General features: G+C 37.0%; 1 protein-coding gene across 3 annotated transcripts in view; it reads left to right on the top strand.

The window, feature by feature from the left end:
- LOC135467980 (oxysterol-binding protein-related protein 8-like) overlaps nt 1–15,567 on the top strand; it is an 88,468-nt gene that overhangs the window by 56,064 nt on the left and 16,837 nt on the right. For 2 of the 3 annotated variants that reach the window (XM_064745953.1, XM_064745954.1), the window contains 2 exons: nt 10,315–10,388; nt 11,286–11,360. In XM_064745953.1, the coding sequence (XP_064602023.1) occupies nt 10,315–10,388; nt 11,286–11,360 (149 nt within the window). Of the gene's footprint in view, nt 1–5,549; nt 7,661–10,314; nt 10,389–11,285; nt 11,361–15,567 lie in introns of those variants that run through there. The other variant, XM_064745952.1, reaches the window with a different exon arrangement.

Genomic DNA, 15,567 nt, shown 5'->3' with positions numbered 1-15,567 from the left:
ACATTTAAGTGATACTTTCAAACAGCGGTGACCAGTTACAGCTGTAACTGAGATCAGTCTTTTAATCCTGATGCAAGATGATACTCTTTGCTAGAAAAATTGTAATCAGGACATGTGGAGTTGGCCATATGCGACACCTGTGTTTCTTGGATACTCGGATTAAAATGACAGCAATTGATACAATTGATCAGCTGACAATTAATTAACGTGCACATTTCAATAGTTTTAGTCGAAGTCGGTTATTTTTATGTATGTATATTTTATTATCTCCGTAATTCCTCCCATTTCAATCCCTCAGTCTTTATAGGCTGCATGTGGATTGTAACATGATTAACATCGTATCTTACGCAAAGAGTGTGTTAATAAATGATAACTGCTACCCGAGGTTGTTATCACGCTCAGAGTCTTGACAGATTTGCTCTAGCCAAACAATCAATAGCTGTGCCAGCTGGTACAACATTAGTGGTACAGGTAAGTGTTGATTTGGCAACTTTTATAGAAACCTGCAATTGCACGAAGCTGTTTCTGGGGGAAGTGAAAATTTGAATGCTGTTTTACAACTTTTACACTAGGATTGCTTGGGGAGTGACATTGGTTGGGGAATTATCAGATTTAAAGCAATCTTCACTTATGATAGCTGATGTGGTATTTGTTTTGCATCTTTAGAAGATCACAAAAACCAACATTTTTACATGTACAGTGTAGGCATACTTCAAAATATGGGAACCACTAACCTAATAGTGTGGTTATCAATGGGAGCATCCTCAGCATGATGTATGCTTCAGAAAACAATATATACATGTAGCGTGAAACGTGTAAAAATTGTTTCACTTGAGGCATTCGTACACTCAATGTGTATAGTCTGACTGTTCTTTGTTTCGTTAACTTAAATATGCTGCCTAAATCCTAGCCACCCTAATTCCTCAACTTTTTGCATATGAAAGAGAAACTTTCAGTGCAATTCAGGCACATTTTTAAGTTAATTTTGGAGATGGGCCAATTTCAGGGCTTCACAGAAAGTTAAATTTTATCAGTCTACATAGAATAATGCCATCAGAATAAACATTTTGCGAACATGTGAAAAGTTTGAAGAATTACAGTAGATCATGTTAGCATTCAGACTGTTTTTTTATTCTCAAGACGTACACTGGGTACATGGTATGTCGTTCAGATGGGAATTGCAGCAGTTGTTTGGTACTGACTTAAACATGATCTTTAGCTTACAGATCATAACAGCATTTGGACTGGGTTTACTCTGAGACATATACACCGGCATAGTGTCCATAAATCTACTGATCAGACTTTCAGTACTTGATTCTTATTTGATGTTTGAGGCCTGATTATTTATATTTGGATAACTAGGGTTGTAACATCACAATGTAATGTCTTTCACAATCGACATGACCCATCTTGTTCTACATGTAGCTGTCACAAAAGCTGTCACATTTGTGAAGCACTTGTGGATCAGAAGTTGGCAGGTTGTTATTATTTGAAGCTGTACAAAGTGGCAGTATATTAGCTTAGAGTCAGTGAATGAATTTATGGACTTTCTGGAAATGGGAATAGGTGTGTGTCCATAAGTCTTAAGACTAGAACCAGTAGATGCTCAGAGGCCATGTGAATTTCAAAATATACTGCTCCAAAATATCAAAACTTTTTAACTTGCGAGCTTATACTATCAATTTATACTGTAGTCAACATTCTAAGTAAAATTTCTGAAAAACAGGTTAACTTATACATGATTGTAGATGCGGAACACATGGTAGTTACTCGTCTGCATTCGTAGCACTGCTGCTATCCAATCAGTAACCAAGGAATCCTCCAATTGCAGCATCACTTCCTGGCAAAGTAAATTTGGCGTCTGGCTGCAGGCCTACTGAGTGTGAAAATTGATTACTTTCCTTGATTTGACACCATGTTTGTAGAACATTTATCAGTTTACCCGACTAATGGGGAACCTTTATTGGATGTCGGTCCAATCTGTGTACTTATCCTGGATACTCTTTTTTTGGCGTGATCAGGTAGTAAAGTGGTTGGTATCCATTGTTACAGAGGTATTGCTGCATTATAGCAAACTCTGTGTGTTATTTTCCCAACTGTGATGAAAACTGGCATGTGGTTATGTATACATATTGATCTACACCTGTTTATACCAGTGTAACTAATTACTATTTGTGAGTAAATAAACATTTGATTATTTTTAATATCCAGAGATTTGTAAAAGAAATATAAAATGAATTGTTTGTCTGCAATGAAAACAAGGTAAAGATCATGAATTTATAATTAATTAGCAGAAGTGCATATTGGGTCGGGGGCAGGGGGAATTCTATCAGTAGGAAATAGAATTGACTGTTTAATTTGGCTGGTCAGAGAAAAGTGCCATTGACCCTCTAAATAATGTACATGTACTTCCCTGCTGTAATGTACCTTTGGCTTAGCTAGCATGCAACTCTGTTCTTAATCAGGCAAAGATGGAATTGTAGGGTTGCTCAGGTCTGAATAAGATGTGGCAAATGTCCTTTCCTTGTGGCAGAAAGCTAGATCAGAGTTGTTTTGTCAGTACTGTTGCATAAATATCACAGATATAGATCAGAAACCAAGATCGACTGTCATTGCTCATTTATGAAGCCCTGCTTAAGGTACTGGTAATAGATTTTCTGTCCTAATGACAATTGATTGGAGTGGTAAGTGGCTGGAGAGAGAAAGCACACATCTTTATACGTGCAACTATATCACTGCAAGCAGATAGAGAGTTATCAGTCCAAACATAAACTCTGTGCTGCCAGGAATTAATGCAAGGTCGTTGAGGTCAGTGCCGTCTGGTAAGAGAAAGGTAATACCCAAACATTGGTAATACCCAAACACTGTCCATCAGAACTGGTCCCTTGATAATAGTGTTTGTTCAAAGCATTATCACCTCTCAGCCAGTCTGTGATGTTTGATTCATCTCAGATTGGTTGATCATGTAAGTACTGCTGACATTCAGGGTAACTGTGTGCACGCCATCAGACCTCAGGCAATGCTGACAGCATCAAGTCAAGTGCATCATATGTAGTAGTGCTTGAACGTTACATTAAGGTATCAAGACTGCCTTGCATTGATGTGGTTGCGGAAGGTAAATCATTAGTTTTGATTTTCATTACTAATTTTTCATTGATTTTTAATGATTTTACATTTCATGTATTTGACACCTGCTTCTTGGTAAGGTATAATTTTATATGCATTGTAGGCCTTACAAAGAAATTGGTAATAGAGCATGAGTATAGTGAATATGGAAAAAATAGTTAAATTGCTGCAAATATTCTTCAACCAAAGTTACATGATTGTGATCTTGTCAGTATGGATCTTTTAATAGTGCCAGAATGTACAAATGTCAGAAGAATCCTCAATTCCTTTTTTTGACCAAAAAAAAAAAAAGATAATTATAAGCTCTAAGATAATTACAGCTGGATACTTCTTCTTTTCTGCTCTCAGTTTATCATTGTTATGCCTGTGTACAAGTGATTTTTATATATGTAAGAAATAGAGATGTGATCCTTTGGTATATGTTAGAACCCTTGGCTGGGACTCAGGAAGTGTCAGGTTCTTACCTATATTGATAGAGGTTTTAAAAACTAAGATTTCCTTCAACTTGTATCCTCTGAGCAACACAAAATCATAATTCTACCGCGTTAAAGATTGTAGATTGAGTGAACTATGTCATTGTTTTGGAACAATTCCATGAAATGAAGGAAATTTTGTCTGCCTGGCATATGAGGAAAAAATTTGTGGTCAAAAATAAGAAAAAAAATGCACCATTGAATATGTAAGTTTGCTTAAGTTATGTTACGGGGTGCAGTGTAAAAACAGAAATAAACAGGATGCAATGTAAAAACAGTTTCAAATAAAGAAATAAAGCTAATCTTATGGAAAAATCTAGATAGGGATATTAAAGGCGTTGAGATTTTGTTTTCCCAAAATGTAAACATATTGACATGTGTATTGTGTACAGGGGCATTTTGTTAACCTTTTTTTTTCTTGAAAGGAAAACATAATCATGAGTAAAAACCTCAGAGGCCATCATTTTATGATAACTTATCCCATACATTTAGGTGTTTCTTCTAAAAACTTGGTAGATTTTTTTAAAAGGTCAATTTGCCCTTAGATCCTTTTCATTTTCATGGGCAGTACATACTTAATGATGCTTGGATTTAATAGAATTACTTTTCTATTGATGAAAAAATGATTTACAGTTCCTTATAATTTGTAAACATTTAAGCCATTCTGTGAGGCACATGAAAGATGTATAGTTAGTCCAATGCAAGAGCATTTGCCATCAAAACAAAGATAATACTCAAAATTGAAAAAGATACATCACATGATATACAGTCCGTCATGTTTGATTTTCGAAATAATGGTAATAATACCACATTTACCAAACTATAACATTTTAGCACTTGATCAAAATTTACAGAGGGATGATGTTGTAGTATTTGACATTAGTCCATATGTGTGTCCATTTCTTTGTTAACTACGTTCTATCTTATAAAGCCAGGTGAACCAGATTTATACCACAATTTGTACTCTCATTAAGAAGAACCCTGTTTGTTTCCTGTGATCTTGGTCAATTTTTTCATGCTAGTAAATCATGCATACTTTCCTTTGGTAAGGCATCTCAGTGAAGCAGCACTAGATAAAAAAAGCAGTGGAAGTCCATTCTGCACATTACATGCACTCTAAGGATTCATTCGTTCTCATATGAGTGAAAAATTGTTAAGAATTGTTAAACCCCAAGCACTTACTCATTACCGTATGTAAACATGCTATCTCTGGTAACTGTGCTTTATTTTTTCGGCACAGCAACATGCCTGCAGCTATAATGCCATACATGCATCACCATGAAAGGCTTTTTATTGGCAGTTCTAGAAAACATGCTTTGTGATGAATTGTGTTTAAAGAAAAAAGTTGTGGCTCTTATCAGGCTTAAGTATACAAACAGAATTCATCATTGTGGTGTTGCCATAGAGACCGGTAAACAGCATTATCACTGTGGTTTTGAGGAAAGGAAACCTTCATATGAATTAAAACACTAGATGTTACAGCCTCTTTACAGATTAATATTCAACACATGTCAGTTGAGAGGGAGAAATGGGGAGGGTGTTGTCATGGTTAAGATGCTTGTATATCAGTGGCTCTAACACAAAAGGTGCTGCTGTGAGCAAAGAAGGCAAAGGATTTCCCTTGAACTCTCGCATGCTCCAGACTATATGTTCAAAGATTAAGTTCATCTGAGATCATTTGCCATCCACCAGTATAACATACATCTGTACATGCTATTTTGTGTGATAAAGTTTATCAGTTACTTGCCAAGGGTTGGTGGCTTACTCCTGACACTCCTTTTTGTTTTTACAATTATTAATTGTACAAATCTTAGATTGAGTCCAAAGCACTTTTGGTGGGGGGTGGGGCCGGGGGGGGGGGGGGGGTGAGGAAGGAGGGGGCAAGTTTGAAGGTGAACCTCTTTTATCTTTTCCTACATATACATGTGTATAACATATATTAAACAGAAAAGTTTATTTTACCCAAGAATCGTGAACCGATAGTGGAGCTTGGTTACATTAATTTACCCTAATTTTTCAACCTTTTCAACTACCTGTGCAACAAATATTAAAAATAATTAAAAAATATTAAAACATTCTCAGAGAAATATGGGGTGTAGAGAAGTTATTGGCACAGTTTTAAGAAGCTTGTAACTTCAGTGACAAAAATGTCATTTTTGTAATAATTGCGTGCACAACTGCCACTGGAAAAAGTACTTTAGCGGTCGAACAGGTTGAATATGTACAGTATAGGATTTTTGTAAACACCAAAATTATGTCGTACACAGTCACCACTATGATGTACACTAAAATGATAGCAAAATGTCCTCACAGATGTGCACATATGTACGTGTGCAAGAGGGAGAAAAAAAAGGTTCTAGCAATAATGAGAAATGCTTATACTCCACAGATATGTAGTGATACATGTATGGTGTGTATAATATACAGATCATGTGTTTGCAGTTGGTACACTCCAGTGGCCCCAAGGGCTTCTGTATATCCCAAGGATGATGCACATCTATTATTTATATCTCTGGCTGAGGTACATGCACGTATAGGTGTAATTGTGAGCTAATGAATTTTATTCAGGGGCTGCCAGTTGGGCAGTGAGTGTGTTCGGGCATACAAGGTCACTGTGTACACTGGACGCCACCAGGAGATGAGATGGCATGAGATTGGGCAGCACCCCAGGCAGGCAGAGACGCTGACATCCGATAAATCAGGTAGAGCTAAAGGTCAGGAGTCATCAAGCGGGCTTCTGAGAGACGTTCAAGTTATCAGCTCTGATCGTGGAGCCAGGTGAGGCTTGTACGGTGTACCTGTCATTGGACTCGTAGGATGTCACAATCCGCCGCCCGCACCACTGACATTAACGGGACTATATGCGTGGATCAATTCAACATCAGCTAACTGGCAGTGTGGATGCCAAACAAATGAGGGCTTACGTAAGGTCTAATTAAGAACTAGCCCCTGTCATTTACACACATGCCATTCATGCACTCTTTTGATACTCAACTGAGTTGTCCAACTGTGGGCCCAAGCTGCCAGAGAAATACAACGGAGTGGAGCAGCCAGAGACATGGATATTAGATTGACAGTTTACATAGTGAGAACAATTAGAGTTAGTGCTGTGTTTGTGTTCTACCTGAACTAAGAGCTTCCAAAAGCCAGAGCTTGTACACATCAGGACAAGTGAGGGGCAGTGAACAGACCATCAGGGCCACTGTCAAGACGAAACAGTTTTACCAATATCTTGTCAGAGACAGAGAGAGGGAGAGAGCTGTAAGGGTGAACCTTCCAATACAGGATTGCTCCGAATCCGGCAGGGAAACAGGAACGGCTGGGGATTAGTGATAGCTGCATGAGGAACAGACAGCTTTAATGCCCCCCTCCCCCCACGACACAGATTATGCTCATTTCCTCATAGCAAAGTGGACCACAACAGATTCTCTTCCACTCTAGTAACTGTTGGTTTGCATTACCTAGTGGAGGATAAAGAGTCGCTGTGGTCAACGTGAAGGAAAACATCACCAAAGCAGCCTATAATGCCATTGCCCACATTCTGAAGAGTCAGTCAGCTGGAGGTCTACCTTATGATATAAAGCCTTGATTCCCAGCTTGGCTATCACTGTGTAAAAGGAACAGGATTTCATTGTAGCTTAACAAGGCTTGATGTCTGTTGACAGTTTGATACTTCCTTGGATATACTGTTAAACTGAGGGTGTGTGTGCCACTCAGTTACTCATGGAACACCTCACCTTTATGTGCAATAATTACCACATCACATCAGCATTTAGTAATTGACAAAAGTGACTGGTTTTGTGTACTAATGCAGTCGTCCAGAATGCCTGGTATCTACACTGCCAGCGGAGTGCCATCTCCTACCTCCCCCAATCCTTCCGGTCCTGATGCCAAGGAAATGGGCTATCGCCATGTCCCCTCCCCGGTGAGACTTGCCTTCAGCAGGATGTCCCTCCTTAAGCACCCCCCAGGCCAGGGAAACCTGAAGCGCTCACAGTCCTACTGTGAAAACCGAGCTCTCTCACAGAGAATGCTTTTTAAGAGACGTACCTTTTCAGCAGGTAAGTTTCAGCTGACCAAGTGAATTTGTGCTTCCTAATGATATGTTTTTTAGCTTATTTCACCTTGTTTTCTCTCCAAGTTTAATAATTATATTTTTTTCAGGTGAGCAGAACAACTCTGCTTATAATCAGAAAATAACTTCCTCTTTTGACCTCGGTCATTCTTAGTAGGTCCATTGTAAAGCTCTCCACATGAAGAGATATGCTTTATGTAAAATGTGAGAAAGTAGATTTGGATAATCGCAAGATTTCTACTCCATTGACGTCATGATTGATGAACTTTCCTTATGTAGTAAACAATGCACTAATGCTGATAAAGTGCTTTTCCATTCTACCACAAGTTTCTTGTTTGCATTTCTTTAACCAGCCGATTCTTAGCCTTTCAGCCAGCCATACAGTATTTCTAAATAAATGCCATTAAAATTGTTCATTAATTCCATACCATTGTACCCGTAATTGAACTGCTGATTTGAACAAGGTAAGTCAGAAAGTAGGTAGTGGAAGACAAGGTAGGCTTTACTTGGCAGTAGAGTCTCTCACTGCATGTGAAAGGTAAGTTTGATCTAAAAAAATGTAAAGGTGAACAAGAACCGGTTTAAATTTCATGAAAGTTGTTCACTGCAGCCTTCTGTAGTTATTGTGGAAGATTTTGGAAGTTTATTTGGTGAAAATAATTCACTTGGTATTTTCAACATATATCTTTAACTGCCCAATGTAAATTGCTTATGTCTCTTTGTTTTTTGGAATGTCGTGACATTGGTGGTGTCCTTCATGCATGTTTAAAAAAATATAGCAGTGTATTTTTTTGACAGTATGTGATTGACAGTGATCCAACTGAAGCGGGGCCACTTTGATGTCATGACTCTTTCAGAATCCATGGAGAAGATTTTTTAGGTTAATTTCTGGCAAAACATACATTTTTGCTACTAGTTGCATGTTACCATACAACTTGTACAAAATAACAGAAAAATCTAACACAATTATCACCATGGATTTATTCTGATAACTTTTGAATCTCGCTTCAAAACTTTGCAGTTCACATTTAATACATACAGTTGGCCGAATTGTTCAGAAACTGCTGATGTCTTGCTGTGATTTGTGGGGCTTCACTGTCAGTAATGCCACATTTATGTCTGGATGTTAAAATAATGTAACCATCTGAAAACATGTGTACTCCCCAACATGTGTCTTCTTCCTACCATTAGTCCACATGCACTGTTCGACATTGTAACCATCTATGAGTTTAGCAGTAAATGCATGCTGTATTGGTTGTAATACACAGGATTCCTCTTAAAGGCAGGATTATGCAAGAGTGGTCATGTCGGACTCAGCCCTTGTATTTCTCATTAATACTTAACTTTTCCACCAAGTGCCAGCTTTCTATTAAATCATTCAACCTTAACCTGGAAATCAATCAATAAATTATTCAATCATCTAACAAAACAAATGACTTTTGCATTATGAAACATATTTGTTTTTACCATGAAGAGACATTGTTTTCTGGGATATAGAAATTATTTAAAATTTATGGCATAAGAACACAAGCCAAGTAAATAAAATGTATGCAGAAAAACTAAATGTTTCAGGTTATGGAGAAAGGTGCATTTTGGGTCTGATTTGTTTGTCTTTGGAAAACTCAGAATTACCTGAATGTGAATTTGTATACAGACTGGCCAGTGCTAATGCAACTTTCTGTATTGCTTAAAGCTGCTTGCGTTTACCTAATTTTTAAATTTGCTTTTTTGTCAGTTAGTTTGAATGATTTATTTCCGGTCACTTCACACTCATATGTCCAGTTGTGTGCTTGTGTGTTCCCTATCTCTCGTGTGTGGCCTGTGCCGTTATTTTAATTTATTTCTTTACAAGTATTTGTAATAATTGATCGACTTGCATTGTCTGTGTGCATCATCTATAAAAAAAAAAACGGTCAATTTGTGCAAATCCATCATGTAAAAACATCTGCTTGATGCTTGTAGAGTTTGCGTGTGGTTTCCTATAAATACACCTGTCACCATGTTTGTGGCTAAAATCATTACGAAATGGGTATTTTTATCTGTATACACACACTGGTGTGTAAATATTGCATATACTCTGCCATCTATTAAGTATAGTGGTATCTATTCAGTGAGGTTGTGGGTAACGATGATCAGACACAAGTAGAATAGACATGGGAATCCTCAATCTCTTAGGTGAATTTCTGAAGAGTTTACGAAATTTAAATCACCAAATTTTCGGGATAATCACAGTAGTTTTCAGACTCTTTATTACGTCCATTTGTGGTAAATTATCCATATATGTTCATTAATGGTTTCAGTGTTTGTTTAATAGACACTTCAGTTTGATGTCTTTGTTTTTGTTACAGTGGTTACTCTTTCCAGATTCAGCTGTAGGAAACCTTTTTTTTTTCATTAGGAAGAGTAAACGTCTACATGCATGCTGCACGCATCGTAGAGAAATGTGTGATATCACAAAAATGCATGTATGAACCAAAAGAAATGTGCTGATTGATGACATTTTTCTCTGACATCCCCTCCAAATTCCAGATTTTATGCATACCCTGATTTGAAATGATTTACCTGTATTCTCCTAGAGAAGAAAGATGTGATGGAGTTGAAATGTGTGATACCTAAATGTTACGCCTGTGGTTTTTCCAGGTCCCATGGAAGAGGAGGGCAGCGATGTATCAGTTCTCTCCAACTCACAAACATTTGAGGGACACAGAAGCAAAGTAAGTTCTGCTCTGGTTTAGCCCAGTGTTGAGTCCTGGGCTCTAAATATCTAGGGTATGGCTGCATTATTGCTAAAGTGACATTAAGCCATAATCATTTAATCCTCATAGGCATGGATTTCTCTGTAGAGTCACATATTTTTTTTTTCTTTCTTTCTTTTTTTTTTTTTTGAAACACTATAATCGCCCAGACAGCAGCTGACAATAAACATGTTTATCACTCGTTGTGGAATATTTATTAGTGGAAAGTATAAAGTTATATTGTATTGAAGAATAATGACTGAATGATAAGAAATTGTTACAACAGAATTAAGAAATATTGTATGGCATTTATCAACATTAATTTGAATATTATTGGTATATTTATGTAAGGCAACTTATTGGTCAAAAACTGTACAGTACTTAATGTTATTATTATTATTTTTTTTTTTTTTTTGCTTACTGAAATCCCACCTGACATAAACTGTTTTGATTCTCTATGTTCTATGGACCAGTATGGAAGTATATTCCAGAGAATTTGAATACATACATAACGTGAAATGTTGCTGTACAGAGTTATGTCCCTTGATCCACGTGAATATACACTTAGATCTGGATTCACTCAGGAAAGTGAAGTTTTTATGACACTTACTGTATACATTAATACAATTGTTGAAAACACAAAGTTAATTTTGGGATAACATTTAAATTGAATTCCCCTAAGAGCAAGTGGCTGCTTAGTATTGTTTAGTTTTAACTGACCATGATAAATATGTTTTGATGGATACATTTGTCTAGAAAATGAATAAATTACCATGTAATAGTCCTCAGATCAGCAGATAATTTATCTTTTTCATATTTTTTTCGTAGTGTACCTTCTGAAGAAGGTAATGGCTTTTTTCCCTGTTTGAATTCCAGTCAGACGGAAAGCTGTCGTCACCCATGCCAGAAAAAAGTCCCATCGTCAAATTATCTAAACGAGAATCGTTGAAGGTAAATGTCTATTTTTAAGAAAAAATAATGTGTGTACCCTAACTCCTCAGCCTTATCGCATATGAAAAAGCTACTGCCAGTGCAAATTATGCACATTTTTAACTTAGTACTGGAGACTAAACTACATTGGTCAGATTGGCCAGTGTCACAAAAGTATAATTTTATCAGTCAACACAGAATAATGTGTTCAGAATATGCTTAAATAAACACCTTGCAAAGATGCGAAAAAGTTGAAGAATTACAGTAAATTTATTATACATATTCTTCAACCAAGTGCCATTTAAATACACATCTTCTCCCTGGAAGATTAGAGTATTCAGTAAAATGGAAGAATTGCACAATTATTTTGAATTATTATTGTCACACTTCAGGGCCTGCTTGAGTGACAGCAATGCTCAGTATTGTGGTTTTGAGCATTCTTGAGTACAGCTTAAAATATTTGTATTATACAACAGTTGTCAAGGTATACGTGAAATATTCTTGAGCACAGCGTTATACACCAGAGAGATAAATATATGCAAATTGTACATATGTGTATCATTGTATAGCTTTCCCATGGGTGGTTGTGTTCTTGCATATCGTTGTCAGATATATGATAAAAGCAAAAATTTAAATTGAAAGAATTTGTGTTTTTCTGCGCTTACAGCAGGTGTTTGTGAGACAGAATTGATTTCAGAAACTGGGAACTTTTTCGTTCAGTCAAGATACTTTATTTCAGCAAAACCAGGCTTTTTTTCGGTCCCTCAGGCTCTTTAGGTTGTCCATGTGTATTTTAAACTTTTTTTGAAAACTCTTCAATTAAAAGACATCCACCATCACAGCTTTGGTCTAGAAAAAAAATATGTAGAAATTCTTCTCTGAAAGCATCATCAGACCTTTTACTCCAGTGATGGTTATGTCAATACTTGTAATTGAGATTTTGAAATGTATTTTTTTTTTTTCTCAAGCATTAAATGCAGTCTTAATTGAACTTGATGCTAAGAGCATAGACACAGATCCTGACCGGGTCAGCCCATTTGTGTCAGTATGGATAAGAGCATCCTCGATTAACTTTGACATCATTCAGGCTTTTTGGGTTTTGTTACTTTGCTCTAGGAATTCAGTGTTATTAGTGGACACCGCATTGGCTGGCCCACCTCATGTACTTATGAGGTAATACTGAGAATGGCTGTGGTTCACTGTATCTGGTGTCTTAAAGGCATCTTACTTCATCAGTGAGACAGCATGATAAAGAAAGCATCACAACCACTTTGTCATTAAGATTTTTTTTTTTTTTTTTTTGATTGGTGTTTTACGCCGTACTCAAGAATATTTCACTTATACGACGGCGGCCAGCATTATGGTGGGTGGAAACCGGGCAGAGCCCGGGGGAAACCCACAACCATCCGCAGGTTGCTGTCAGGCCTTCCCACTTACGGCCGGAGAGGAAGCCAGCATGAGCTGGACTTGAACTCACAGCGACCGCATTGGTGAGAGGCTCCTGGGTCATTACGCTGCGCTAGCGCGCTAACCGACTGAGCCACGGAGGCCCCTTGTCATTTAGAGATATGGATCTTATATGGAAAGAAAATAACTGCTAAAGATATGTTTAGTCCAAATAACAAATTCCTGAGATAAATGTATATATGTATGGTACATGTGTTTGTAACCTCTGATGGATGTACCATGATGGAGTATGGAGTATGAGTATGGTGTTTAACAAGTATCAATAAATATTCCTCGCCTACTTTAGATTTCTTACGCGTTAGATGATTTGACTGACTGGTGAAAGTATCTCATCTTCTTGAAGGTGTGCATGTAATTGGCTGGGTTTAATCAAAACTTTCGATACTTAAAAAGTTTAGAAATTCCGGAAAGGATTTATCATGACATTTTCTCCAAGCAGGCTGTATGAAGAAGGCTTGAATCCAAGAAAGATTTTTACTGGCACATTTCTTACGTTTTACTTCATAAAATTTATTGTCACTGGCACGTATTATTTTAAATGTTGAGCTGGTCAGCCTTATACTGACTCTGGGTCAACCAAGGGAAGTGAATGCACATGTGTCCAGATTGCTTTATGTTATGCATGGACATACTGAGAGGCAAAAGTCTTTGGTTGTGCTTTCAGTTAGAAGTGATATTTATTATTGTCTATTTTTTGTAGAGAGTCGCCTATGTTTAGTTGTCCGCAAAATCAGTCATACTGGCTACCAAAATTGCCTTTCGTCAGTAACACTTAACATGCCAAGCTCTACACATTGACATGTTGAACGTCCGTTTTATTACAAAGAAAGTGCAGTTAGATTACTTATTCTAATTCATAATGTTGAACTTCATAAGCTTAGTTTCGACACCAAGAACTCATTGCCTTGGGTGACATCATAATTATTCAAAAACAACTGGACAGTGGACGCAGAGAGTGATTTGCTTTAGATTGGCTGCACCAACAAGCGGTTAGAACAAACTTCATACGGTAACACAGCCTACAATACTGTCTGCGAATAGGCTACATAGCTTTAAATTCATAACATCCATATCTAAATCTATAATGCCGTAAGATCATATACTACAAGAGATAAAACAAAATTCATTTATTAAGTTTATATCATACTAAAACATGCAAACAATTTTAAATATGGCAGTGTTGGTAACAGGGTTTATAGTTGAGTCCACAGCAGTTAGGTACCTGGTGTTGCCCTTCCTCAAAACACATTGAACCCTGCCCAATATCCAGCATGCCACTGTTTTTTTGAATAATGATGATGTCACCTGAGGCAATGGGTTCTTGCCGTTTAAACCAAGCTTATGGACTCTAACATTATGAATTAGAAAAAGCGTTCCAAATTCATTTTCCTTGCAATAGTATAGACTTCCAACATATCCATGTGTAGAGCTTGTTGGCGACTTGCTGAAAGAAATTCTATAATTATGGATATGTTGTCTCTAACTTTCTTATTTTTTTGTATGGAGGCAGTGAATACTTAATAAATCACACTTGCCTTTTAAAATGAATTTATACATGAAGTTAATGCTATTTTTTTAGCTTTGCTGTTGAGAGCATAGAAAACATTCTGAAAAAAAAAGTCATTTCACAGTTGTTTTATGTTAATGGGAATTACCTCCCTTATATGTATTTGAAACTTATTCCAGTGGCTGTCTACAGTAAATTTGCATGTAAATGTGATTATTGTAGCATAATACATTTTATCAGTATTGTAGCAATACATGTAAAAAGCATCTGTCAAGCCTGGTACAAGGTATATATGTGTATATGTATGTAAGATTTTGTTATTGTGTCCTGCAGTATAACTATTTTGACAAGCTGTCAGTGGTTGATTATATGCTAGTCACTTTTGCATATACACTACCCCATGGAACTCTACCCAGCATACTGACATACAGATTTAATGGAGACCTGTAAGTGGTCTGGCAGCTTGCGGTATTTGAACACCAAGGCTGCATTAATACATGTGCAGATCTATCATAGTGTAAATTATGTCCCATTGTGGCTGGGACCTGATTACAGCTTGGCACCTGTCCAAAGTCAGTGACTGCAAGAGTAGCTTGTATTCATACTGTCACAACAAGTCCTGGTTGAGCTGCATGTATACTGGTGCTGTGCTGGGACTCACTACATATATGACTGCAGTCAATACTGTTACAGGCTGTAGAGTGTTGACTGCTGTACCAAGCAGTCTGACAGGCTTTATAGCTTAGTGGAGGCATTCAGCTGGGTTTTGGGATTTGCTGATAAAGCGCTTCAGGATGTATCACTCAACACCGAAGCAACCCAGGCAGAAGGTACATAATATTGTATAAATCATCATTATATTAACATAGGGATTAAGCAAGTGATTACTACAGGTACATGTTGTGTTGTAGTCATTTGTCTAGTACTGGTATATGGAATAGTGCCATGTTGTTTACAGGATATAATTGATATGGGAAAGTTGATCCAGTTTGTGAGGCAGACTATTTATACATGTACTGATGTAAATGTACATATATATACTTACTTAGTATATTAGCTATAAACAATTTGATCAAACATGGTAATTTATGCAACCAGCATATATAAGCTTTATTCTTTGTGGAATGTTAAGTGATAGGGTTTATTGTGTACATGAATGTGTTTTACCAAGGACTTGCATGTGTACGATATGCCAGTAAGGGTCAAATGAATCTGAATGTACGTACAAGACCGGTACAACAAAGATTTGACCGT

Source organism: Liolophura sinensis, chromosome 6, assembly GCF_032854445.1.
Source record: "Liolophura sinensis isolate JHLJ2023 chromosome 6, CUHK_Ljap_v2, whole genome shotgun sequence".
Lineage (NCBI taxonomy): Eukaryota > Metazoa > Mollusca > Polyplacophora > Chitonida > Chitonidae > Liolophura > Liolophura sinensis.
The sequence above is the reverse complement of the archived record's forward strand: the minus strand, read 5'-3'. Positions and strand labels throughout refer to the sequence as shown.